The sequence below is a fragment of the Euprymna scolopes genome, chromosome 41, assembly GCF_053919585.1.
Source record: "Euprymna scolopes isolate OS-2025 chromosome 41, ASM5391958v1, whole genome shotgun sequence".
Taxonomy (NCBI): Eukaryota; Metazoa; Mollusca; class Cephalopoda; order Sepiida; family Sepiolidae; genus Euprymna; species Euprymna scolopes.
Genome location: NC_136522.1, coordinates 76,042,464 through 76,055,682, shown reverse-complemented (window position 1 = coordinate 76,055,682; position 13,219 = coordinate 76,042,464). Strand labels below are relative to the sequence as shown.

The following is a 13,219-nucleotide window of genomic DNA, read 5'->3' as shown; positions in this document are numbered from 1 at the left end:
CATTGTTTTCTAAACTCATTAATTTCTTTTTTTTTTTTTTTTTTTTTTTTCTCTATCTTCTCAGTTGATTGTAATGACTCCAAAAAGCTTACTTCGCTTGCCTGAAGCCCGATCCAGTTTTGACTTGATGACTGAAGGCACAACATTCCAGCGATTAATTCAGGAAGCTGGACCTGCCGCGGAAAATGTATCTCAGGTGAAGAAAGTCATCTTTTGCAGTGGCAAAGTTTACTATGAATTGGTGAAAGAGAGGGAAAAATTAAACATGGTTGACAAAATTGCCATCTCCAGGGTTGAACAGGTAAGTGAAGCCCACTATAGCAACTGCTTTTAATTGAAGCACATTAAAGTGAAAAAATGATGTAAAATTTCTAAAGTTATTGTACTAAAGCTGAGTGAATCCATGTTCTTTCCCTATGGCTCTCTTATGTACTTCAACTTTTATAAAACCACAAGTTAAAAAGTTAATATCCTATCATTGAATTATTTCTCGTAAAATTAACCTTTTCTACCTAAACCAAGGTTCACACGGGCTTGAAAAATCCTTGAATTTTGACTTTTGCCTTGAAAAGCCTTTATTTCAATTATTACCTTGAAAAATCTTTGAAAATATGGAAAATGTCTTTAAAAGGCCTTGAAAATTGTATTCAAGTTCAGTAAAAATTTGTCAAAATATTAAAAATAAAATCGATATAAATACTACTAAATTATTTTTTAAGTATTAACAAAATACCATTAAAATATTTTTTAAATATAGAAAATAAAATCAAAATACATTGTTCTGAAATAGTATATTATTGTGACTATAATAGTTTCATGATAAAGGGATGTAATTATCTGATGTTTTTCAATATAATAGCATTAGTTAGTTTCGGGATAAAGGGACATAGCTTTTGTATCCACAATACCGGAAATTAAAAAGTAAATCTATCAACATTGGATCATGTGGTCTCCACATTAATCACAACTCTTTCAAAAGTAGAGCCACAGGTTGGAGCAGTCATTTTTGTCAAGTTTATATTACTTGTTCAAGGACTCTCCTGCATAGTTTGAAGACTACCTCACTATATCGCAGACTCAGCTGAAGCCACTGAAGTTTGCAAATCACAGGTTGTTGAAGAATGTCCCAATATGTAATAGAGCACTCCTAATCTTGGATGATTTTATTAAGTATGTTAAGAAAGTGGCCAACCTGCAAATCCTATGAGACAGTTTGCTAAGAAACAAAGGACAAGTTTGCGATTCCAAAGCTGCAGTTTTTAAATGTTTGTTGCAAGTCATCTGCTGCTCTTCCTGCATGTTTATCAAACTGACAGACCATTTCTGGCAGAAGACCTTGGTCAGATGTTCATAGGCTTGATATTAGGTACTGCATAAGATCTGAAAGTCTATGTGTATCTGATAAGAAATTAAGCAGGGTAGCTTAAGATAAGGAAGTGAGGCTCAATTACAATTTCACCAGAGTATTGTCACAGATTAATTCAAGGAATGCCTAAAAGATTGCAGGCTCTCAAATTGCAGAAGGGCTATGCTACTAAATATTAACTAGTTTATTGTGTTCCTATTGTATTTGTGTTGCATTAATGTTCTAAAGTTACATTTAAATAACAATTTTCAATTGTGTGGAGTTTCTTACCTTCTCAATCTGAAGTTAATTTTTTAAATTGATGTGAACACTAGGATACATCAATTAAAAGTCAAAAAAAGAACAGGTAAAATTATAGAGGAATAAAAGGCGAATCAAATGAGGCATAGGTTTAAACAGTTCCATTACATTTGGCTTAAATTTGCGGTTTTTGAAAAAATGATAAGTGCGGACTTTCTTTTTGGTGCCACTGTAATATCTATCCTGTACTAGGACAGTTAAAATGAATTCCCCAAACAGAATAATTCTGCACCACTTTTATATACATTTTTTATACATGATTTTAATTCTAGAAAATATCTAAAATTAAAAACTTATGCGTACTTGGTATCTTTCTATTAATTTTTAATTTTTTTTTTATTTTTTATTTTTTTTTTTTTTACAAATACGATTCACCACTTAGCAAGGCCTGAAAGCCACTCGAGGATACAGGTTAATGATTGTATGGTGATCACTAAGATAACAATGTATTAATAGTTAGTTGTGAAAATAGGATAGAAATGGATTATGTGAGGGTGGGGGCTCAACAAGAACTTGTTTACATCAGACTTGAAGATGACCATATAGTCATCTAGAAAGCAGGTCAGAAACACAATTCTACAGGCAGGCAGTTCTATGAAGAGAGCTTTGTTCATAGAATCTGCATTTAGATTTGGACACAGATAGTGGAGAAAATTGTTGATAAGTGGTAGTTGGTGGTGTTTTTTTTTTTTTTTGTGAAAGTTTGACAAGAGGATCATAGATTTGAGCACTTGCCATGAAAAAAACTATAGAGAAGAGACAGGCTCGCAACATCTCTGCTGTAAGAAAGCGTCTGCAGGGAAGAAAAAAGAGCATCATCTAGGTTTTGAAGCTCATACTGAACTTTATTAAGTAAGGATAGTGCTCTGAGCAGCTCCCGCACAGATATGGCAACATCAGGAGTGAAATACTTTTGAAGCGGTAAAATAACGCAACCATTTTTCTTGGCAACAGATTTTGTATAAGTCTTCCATTTCAGGTCAGGAGTAAAGGTCAGGGCCAGAAGTTTGTCAAAACGGGGCTTTTTTAGATGAGAGTCATTCATATCAATTGGGGCCAATTGGGGATCAGTGTGTTTATGGTGAAAAGATAAAAGCCTGATTTTTGGATGTATTAAAATTAACCAATAATTTTTTTACCTCATTGCACCACATGCTCATGGTTGAGACTGAGTGAAATCTTGGTTGTTGTTGGCCTTTTAAGTGTTGCCATGAATTGTAATGTCATCTGCATGTATGCTGAATAAACTTAGAATGTGATTTAGATCATTTATGAAGATAAAGAGGACAGTTGGGCTCAGAATGGATCCCTGAGGGATGCCAGCATTGATATTTTGAACTTCAGACTTCTGCTCATCAACGATTACTTGTATAGACCTATCAGAGAAAAGATTTGCTGGTTGAAAAGACATTTCCAGATATTCCATAGCTGGAAATCTTGTGAAGTAGACCTTTATGCTAAACCTTATCAAATGCCTTTGATATGTCAATAGCTATTGTTCTTGATATCCTCCCCCCTTCTCCCGTCGATAGATTCACTGATCCTATATGAAATTACAGCCAGTCTTAGTTGAAACTGATTGGAGTTTGTTTTTTTTTTTTTTTTTTTTTTTTTTAGAGCAGGGGGCTTGTTAATTTTTGTGCATTTGTTTGCTTTCTCTCACACATATACTTGCATCATCCCATCAGCAGAGCCACAAATTCATAGACTACAACTTTATGGAGAGGAGTAAACCACCCCTGAAAATAGGGCCACCTGTTGACTGTAGTTGGAGATTTGTGATGCCATAGTATGGAATCCTGGTGATTGAGCTATTGTTCCACTTGAGCCCTTACTTTGGCTTAACAAGAAGTCTGAGAAGTTCAATCCAATCAATCAATCAACTGATCACATCACAGCCTAGTATTTATAACTTCATCCTCAAATATATTATTTGATCTGATTCTTTAAAAAACAAAATCTAAACCTTCTTCCCCCAAATAGATACTAAAAGGCAGTGACTGAGGGTCAATCATGTTGAGAACAAAGATATCCAATGCTAGAGGGTCATTTTTTTTTTTTAATTCTTTGAGATAAGGCTTCACAGTTTCTTATTCTTTTGCAGACTGTTATCGTCACCTTCTTAGTTGCTTTTGTGTCTTCACGTTTTGGCCCACTCATCTTCTAAACTTCTTCAGGTGATTAACCGAAACTGGATAGGAATGCTGAGTCTTGTAACTTATCCCCAGTAATTATTGCCTTCCACAGTTTTGCTTCACCATATTTTGGCCAACTGATCCTCTGGCTTGCTTGGGTAGGATTGAAACCACTATCTTCAGACAATGCTCACTTGGAACTGTAGACTTAATGCCTCTATCACTGTGCTATGGGTCCTGAGTTGGCCGAAACATGGTGAAACAAAAACAATTAAGAAAATAAGGATAACAGTACATAAAAAAGAATGAATGCCCAAAGAGTAATTTTTTTTTTTTAAGTAATGTTTTTCTTGGAGTATTACCCCTTTCACTGTGAAATTTCCTTGGTAGAGGAGGAATGCATTCTAGAAATATAATTATCCTACCTATAGAATTATATTCAGCCTTGCCTATTATATATGGAACTATTTTTGACATTAAATCTCCTATAAATGATTAATATAACTTAAATCAAACTAAGCCACATCTAACAAATGCTATTGGTCTAAGGATGATTGAAGTCTTTTTCTAACTCGGGTGTGGGTATTTTCAACTAATATTTTTGGGTGCAATGTATTCTAAGAATATAAATTATCTATCCTATAGAATTATATCTTACAATTTTGTTCAGCATTAAATATGCATAAATAGTGGATATACCTCAAACCAGAAAAAAAAAGATACTTTAATGTACTTTTTTAAAACAGTTGATCCATATACAAAAATCTAAAAATCTATAAATCCAATTTGATCGACATTAAATGACCTGGAAAAGGTTAAGCTTTATAACAAACACTCAGTTGAAAAATTCATCTTGATTTTATCTTTTTGGGCCATTGGATACTCAGATCCTTATAATTCTTTTTGCAGATCTCGCCTTTCCCTTTTGATTTGGTCAAGGGAGAAATCTTGAAATATCCACGCGCTGAAGTCTGTTGGTGCCAAGAGGAACACAAGAATATGGGATCTTGGGGATATATTGAACCTCGATTCAGAACTGTACTCAAGAAAATTGGTAGCAAGAAGGAATTGCAGTAAGTACATTAATTTTAAGGTTTCATAAAATTTTTAGGCATAAGCTGTTCTTTACTTGTTAAATTTTATCTTCCTCTGGAATCATTACTACTACTTGAATAAATGTCTTACCTTCCTTTGTGACCACTAATACTTGAATAAGTAATGAATGAGGACCACTGTATATTTATTCTTGCATTCTTGAACATATTACAATCATTTTTATTTCTAAAATTTTAATAAAGTAAGAAATAGCAAGCTTTGTCCCCACCTCCTCAATGACCTTCTTTAATGTTGCTCTTGCAATGAAACAAATAGTTGCAAAACATGTGAAAATATTTAATATGGCAGTGTTACGATTATATTAGAAACAGAATTTTCCACTTGATCATTGGATTAAGTAGAAAATCTGAAAATTCCATTAGAAGTATGTCCAGGAAGTTGCATCACAGACAGGAAGTTGCCAATGACGCATAGTAAACTGATAAAATCTTTGTTTGTGAATCAAGGAGAGCGATCATGTTTGGGACAACTCCCTGCTCCTATGGGAAATGGCTGGTGGAAGACATACAAGATATTATGTATGTACTAATGGAACCCTTGGAAATTCCATGTTTGCCTTCATCTACTTATATAAAAAATTAATTTATGTGAATCAGAATAGTATGACTGTTTTTTGTTTTTTTTACTAGTTTGATTCTGCTGTTAACATTGGTTTTCCCATACATTTTTTTTTTTTTTATAAGAATGGGTGCTTACACTAAAGACTTTGAAGGTTGCTAACATCAAAAAGTAAAAGTGATGCTATAAAACTGAATAAATTCAAGTTTTGCACATTTGGGTCATCAGTTTGTAGTGCAAATCATTTCAACACTGCCACCTCATTTATTATAATTTAGTGTTAATCCTAAAGTATCTCTTGAAATAAGGAATGTATTTAAGGGTTAATAATATATTAAAAAATAATGCATATATCTTTTGTAAAATTTAAATAAAATGCACATTATTTAAAATTGTAATATATAGATATCTATCAAAAAGGCATTAAAGTAAAAAGCGATGACTAACAGAATACAAAATTCTTGGTCCGATTATAATCATTTCTTAGTCTAGCTATATACAATACCACATTTAATCCTACTTTTTCTCTGTAACTACTGAGCCAATCTGGCTGAAATATTGTATGGCCCCTTGTTATAAGGCACAGCAAACTAAGTATTATAGAATTTGTTTAATGAACAGTTAATAATTAATAAGGATTAATATATATTGAAAAAATTAGCACAAATCTGACCATATTCAAATTAGCATGACAAACTCGTTTTAAATCAAAACCTTTTCTGTTTTTAACGGGCTAAAATGTCTAACACACATACACACTAGCAGGCTGCTTGGTGTTGTCTTGTGCAAAATATGCTTAAATATATTTTATGCAGATTTCGTATTTATTATTAAAGAGTCAATTCTCTATTGATTATTATATTTTAACCACTAGATAGTGATTTCAAAAGTTCAAAAAAGAATTACTTGGCTGCCATTAGCTAGAATATAAAGCTCTCCAGTGTTATTTATTACCATCTGAGCCAAGTCCAGATGCCTATCAAAACTTTATAAATAATGTTAAACCTATGTATATTTGTGCATACATAGAAATAACATGGTTAGCCGACTTACATCTGCTAAGTTCCAACTTTTCAAAAAATTTTAATCAATAAGCAGATTTTTACCAGCTAAAAACCAAATCACATTTGTTCCACAGGTCTAAATCTCCTATATATCAAATTTCAAGACCAAAAATTGACAATAGTTTAGTAGAGACCATTCCACACACAGGCAAGGTCATATATATATATGATATATATATATATATATATATATATATATATATATATATATATATATATATAATCAGTCAAGATAAATCCCTTATTACCATCATTAATTTTTACAACTGTTTCTTCCATAGATGAATTCACAATGTTAACAAATTTGACAATAGTCTCCAGAAAAAAACAAAAACAAAATAATAACCAACTATATCCAACACCTTTTAAGATATTTGATTTTGTCTCATTTCAGTTCTCTTAATCAACTCCTTCATTTTATTAGATTCTGTTACTAAAACCCTCAGATCATTTTTAAGGCAGTTATAAAAATTAAGAATTGATATCCAATTGCTATTACAACTGGTACTGTTTCTGATATTTTCCTCTTCGACCCTTGTATTGTAATGCAATGTACAATATCAATTTTTATCTTTACTTTTTAGCTAAATTTCTGAAACGCATACCAACCGGTAAAATCAATGTTATACGGAATATGACAACTTTCCATATTTTTAATGATAATTTATATTTAATTTAATTTTTTGTTTTTTTAGGTATGCTGGCCGTTATCCTTCTGCAGCTTCCGCTACTGGTAACAAACACATGCACACCATGGAACTCAGCCAGTTCCTTAAGCAAGCTATGTCGTAATACAGGGCCAAAATACAACATGGACCCAGTCCCTTCTCAAAATAACAAAAAAAAAGTTTAAAATAACCACCTAAAATAACGATAGCAGCACCATCAAGTATGTATGTTTCTGTGTGTGTTTGAATGAATAAATGAATGTTTGAATGTATTGTGTACTGCCCGTTTCTAGTTAAAGCAGCTCCACTAGAAACAGCACTGACTGTAGCTACTGTCTCAAACTCTGGCGGAAAGAGAGCAGAAAACTGAAACAAACGAAAAACACGAGAAACATGGAATAATAAATATGCTTATTTTATCACCCTTAAACATTTGATGGGTTTTCTCCCCTACCTTTTTAAAAAATAATTTTTTTTTTAATCTTTTTTATTCTTTAATTTAATAAGTTTTTCCATTTCTCCGTTACCCTTCTCCCTCCCCCATCGTTTTTTTTTTAAATATTCAATTAAGATTGATAATGTAATTTCAGATGCTTATTTATCTTTTAAACTATTTTTAGACACAATTTTTATGAAGTTTTTATTCTAAAGTTAAATTTTTTGTTTTTCTTCTAAGTATTGTGATTTACTTTAGTTTTGCTTAAATAACCGTTGTTTAATATTTAGATAGTTTATAGTTTAGTATTTCTTATAAAATATTTCAACTAACTAACTAATATATATATATATATATATATATATATATTAATGATATAAAATAAAACCTAATTTGAAAATATTAAAACTAGTAAAATTTTATAAAATGATTAGGTGTAATTGTATGAATCATCTCTGTTGTCTTTTGTTTTTCACTTGATTTTCAAAGAAAATATTTGTAACTTTGAATTTGATGCAGAAGAATATTGAACTGATTGTAATTCAATTTTAGATTTTGGTGATTAAAGAAACAAACTTTGCTGTCCATAAATTTTAATGTAAGAAAATATTTTGTGTACTGAATTTTGTGCCTTTAATAACATTTTATTAAATAAGATAATTGTTATTTGACTTCATTGAAATAAAAGAAAAATATAATACAAATATTAAATTATGGTAAAAGTTGATATATGCTAAAATTGTATTTTAATCACAATTTGTAAGTTTTTATTATAAGATCTTTTTATCGTTTTTATTTTTTAAATATCTATTTCCAAGCCATACTGTAATATTTTTTCAAATAAGTAGAACATTTATTAACTTTCATATTAAATAAAATCAAAACTCCACAGTTGTGAACTAATGTTATCAGTACAGACAATAGTAAAGATTTTTGAACTTGTAGAATGAAACATGATATTTATACAGTAAAAGTATTGAATTAAATATTTGTATAAGAAAAATATTTTTTTTTTACATAGGCATCACCACATATAGATATAAAGAAACTTTACTTTTTTTTTTCTGATAATAAAACGAATGACATTAAAATGTGCGTCAACAAGCAAGTTTCAATATTATACTAGGCACTTTGAACCTAGGCTGTTCATCTAGTGTGTGTGTGTAGATATATAATGTCAGATAAGAAAAATGAGAAATCAATATGACGGTGATCATCTGGATGCAGCAATCAGAGAAATATATATACATATATACTATTATATAAAAGTAACGTGTAAGTTTATTCTCTATGGACTCCTGAAACGGTTGAATCGATTTCTTAAAAAAAATTCATTTGAAAAAATTATTTTTTTTTTTGTAATTTTACACAAAGGTACTTGATGTATCTGGGAGTGTTCTTATGTAAGTTTTGTATCGAATTACCCCAATAAGTATTGATAATTGAAAAAAAATATGATTAAAGAAGGAAGTCCGATTTTATACAAGCTAACATTGCAAGTGCATTTGAGAAGTTTTATCACAGCACAAGCAGAAAAGCCCAACTTATGACATCAATTGCTGATTTTTATTTTTATAAAACAGGAGCATGTTCAAAATGAATGTTTCTGTTTAAAGCATAATTGAACCATGATACTTGATTTTTGCATTTTAAACCTTAAGTGAACCATTATTTACAAATTTTATGGAATCTATAGATTTTCTACAGTGCAATGTCAACTACAATTTATTGTGGACTGTCACTGCGGCGAGGCATGGGAAGCTTTATCCTGGTACATTGCGGATGGGAGGGGGGCCCCTAACTAGAGCAGGCAATCGATTTGATGAAAATAAGTGATTTCACCAATTTTGATAAAAATATGGAAGAGTGGAACATTTTTGATCCTCATTCAATTCGAGTCTCCCTACTATATGATCGCTTATTCTTCAGAAGTTTACTATTTCTTCAGTTAATTGTTGTGTAGCTGTGCACATGTTGATAACTTTTTACCCATCGTCAATCTTACATTCATTTCCTTCTAGTAAAGAAGCTTGCATGTTAACACTATGAATCTGAATTGGGTCGCTTTTAGATTTGAAGGTTAGACCACAAATATGACAATTAAGCACTGGAGATATATATACACACACACAGTCACTGTCAGCATTGATGACCAGTGATTGTAAAGAGATCACAAATTTGTTTTCTATTTTATTGGATGACATCCTCTTTTTATTACCTTATGATCTCATTAAGGATAATGTATTCAATGTTTTAGTGAATGAGGTAATCTTTGTGAGATCATCTGCATGCATAAAGCCAAATAACCAAACCAATTACAATTTTTTTTTTTATATTAATGACAAAGAATAATTTAAAAAAATTTTGTATTCTGCCTTTAAAATATTTTTTCTTTTCAACTATTTGCAAACCTTTTTTATTTCAGCATATTAAGAATGATAGAAATAACTTGCATTTCTTCTTAGACAACACCTAGTAATAGATACATGTGAATATTTTAGATAATAATTCTTAAAATCTCTATGGAAACTGAATAATAATAATAAAAACTTAGGCTTACCATTTCAATATAACGATTAAATTTTCATAAAATTTACATTCTTTGTTTGTCAAAATTTCTAAAAAAATTTGCAGTACAAGTTTTTCTCAGATCTATGCATATATATATATATATATATATATATAGGTTTAAAGTTTTTGAAAATTTGAAAAAAAATTTCTTCAACTTCAAGATTTTTATTATATATATATTTAGATTATGTAGAATGAGTGCTTTATGCCAAATTGAAGGTTGAATCTGATTAAATTCGTGCTCAGTTTTGCATTAAATACTAACCTCATATTCATCCTTAACTGTGCATTGAATAGATACCATAAAATATTTAGTTTGCTGAATCTTATAACAAATCTCTATAAAAACTAAGCAGTTTCTAAAAAAAAAAAAATAGAATGGAAAAACTTCAAGAAATATATCTAGAATAATAGGTTAAATGAGTTTTTTTTTATTGATATTTACGTTTTCATTTGTTAAAAATACCTTCTCGTAAAAACATTTTTATGATTCCTTGGCCATTTGATTAAAATTTAAGTGTAGTGTCTGTTCTTTGCATACCAACATCAGATGTACTATCGATGAAATTATTGCAAATACTATGAGAAAATATGTCGATGCAAATTAAAATTTTGATATAATATAAATTTATTAGAAGTTATTTATCAAATATTCAAGTTAAGAAATCCTAAAGCTGACTGTTATCAGATTACTATGTATATACTGTATTACAAAATATATTGTATCATAGGAGTAATTAAACATAATCCATTTTGATGTTAATATAGTTAGGATAAAAAAAAAACTTTCGCATTTATTTATCATGTATGCATCTGAAGAACAACTCCTACTGCAATAATAACTCCAAAGAGGCATTTTCCATTTTAAAGTTTTTATTTTTGCAGAATTGAAAGTGTAATGTTTTTACTTTTAGTCAATTATTTGAAGTACTGATGAATTAAAAACAAATAGGAACAAAAGGCAAAATAAACTTTTGTTTAATCAAGTTTTGAATGAGAAATTGTTGCTGATATATAATTAAAAGAATTCCTGGTCCAGAAAGGGTAAAAATAATTTTTTGGACGGAATAGCTGTAGACCAATTTTTTGTTCACCTACAAAGATTAAAATCAAGATATAATGTGACTAATCTTATTTTTAGAATCCTTATTCAAACTTTAACCAAAATCTATGACATGATTTTTATAGAAAATATCTAAAATTTAAGGGGTTTTAGGAATGTTGCTTAATTGGGATCTCATCAATATGGATCAAATTTTATGTAAACCTGAAATATTTGAATTTTTAAATGGGGTGTGATTCTCATATTATACACTATAAAACTCTAAAAAAAAAAAAATACAGAATTATAATATAATTCTGTATTTGGAGAAATTCAAGTTTCCCTTCATATTCATTTCTATGTTAGTAAATTTTACTCACTTCTAAGCATTGAACACCTTATATTAAAATAGATCAAATAATGTTTGCACTAACTACAAAAGATTCGTCTGTGTTGACTATTTGATTTGAGTTTTTCTCTCGTGCCTGTTTGCTCAAAAATATTTTTAGGAGATTGACTTATTTGAGTCTTTTTTATAAGTACTAAAATATGGGTTTTGAATATACAGTATATAAACATAATATTGTGAGACTAAAAGAAGTTGAATTTATATAACATTTAAGCCCATGTTTCAAACTTTTTAACCCGCCAATTTTCATTGATTATTATTGATAGTATAAGTATTTTTAACCAGTTTATTTTTAAAAAATGTTGTCGTCCTGCTTGGATAAGTGGTAAAATGGAAATTTTGTTTGATGACTGTAAAATCAGTAAGAGGAATGACTCATTTTTAATTGAAGAATAAAAAGTTATCTCTTGTACAACTTTTTTTTATTTTGTGTAACTTAAAAATTTAAAAACTAAATAGACATTACATCCTTGACAATGCAGAGTAATGTGCATTTTGAGAATAAAATGCGTGGTATGTTCTAAAATGAAGTCATGTAAATAGAATGTATGAAAGACAGGTGAGAAAACAAATACTGAAAAAAATAAAAATCAAATTAGATTTGCTCACCTGATTTCTTATTTTTTGTATTTTTCTTTTCTGTCTTTCAAGTATTATAAACCTGGTGATCCACATGTCTATTTCCTGTCTCTTCTTTACTCCTGAGATCTAAATGTGAAGCAATGTCCACATCGTATTGTTTACCACCTGTTCATTGCTTCTAAGCATACAGTACTTGTCTGGTTGGAAAAGAGTTTAAGAGAAACAAAAAAGATATACTGTATTTTACAGCGTAGGAGTAACACTTCCACTTTAGATAAATGCCATTTTGAGAAAGAAAAAACAAAAATCTGGAAGTACCACCATGGTATTCCCTTCGACCTTGCTAAAATTTGTGGTTAACTTATAGAGATCATCTTGACCGATTAAAAAAATTTCTATTTACTTGCCTCCTCACAAGGGCAGTTAGATACAAGATCAGTTCTTGATGTGGGGAAAAATCCAGCTCCTAAAAATGTTGTTTTTTTTTGTTTTTTTTTTTTACTTACAGACACTAAGTATTTCATGTTTACACAGTCGTGAGTGTAAGAACATAATTATTCATTTACTTGTCAAGCTTGTTTTGTCTGGAAAACTCATCAGTATAGATTATAACAACTGGCCTACCTACCGATGGATTGGAACTCCCAACCCTGGGTCTTGTAACTCCATTTTGTTTTTTCCCTGATTTTTCCCTTGATTCGCAGGTCAGCAGCATGATTAAAACAAACAGTTTTAATACAAACTCCTGTGCACTAATTATATCCTGAGTATTAAACCAAGTGGAGGGAACTAGCATTACTGCTAGATTAATGTAGTTATGTTGCCACAATCAACATGCCTTTTTATTAAGCAGTTTAACAATTAAATATTCTGTATGACAAATGGTGTAGGGGGAGGAAACTCTCACAATATGGCATAAAGCAAAAAGAATCTTTGTGCGTAATGTTTATTCAATCCATGTTTTGGTATATT

The 13,219-nt window shown here is 30.1% G+C and overlaps 1 protein-coding gene across 2 annotated transcripts in view; it reads left to right on the top strand.

Moving 5' to 3' along the window:
- LOC145266636 (2-oxoglutarate dehydrogenase complex component E1-like) overlaps window positions 1–7,641 on the top strand; it is a 146,565-nt gene extending 138,924 nt beyond the window's left edge. For both annotated transcript variants that reach the window (XM_080122561.1, XM_080122560.1), the window contains exons 17-19: window positions 65–301; window positions 4,711–4,874; window positions 7,235–7,641. In XM_080122561.1, the coding sequence (XP_079978687.1) occupies window positions 65–301; window positions 4,711–4,874; window positions 7,235–7,331 (498 nt within the window). In that variant the 3' untranslated portion in view covers window positions 7,332–7,641. The remainder of the gene's footprint in view (window positions 1–64; window positions 302–4,710; window positions 4,875–7,234) is intronic.
- Window positions 7,642–13,219: the final 5,578 nt, after the last annotated feature.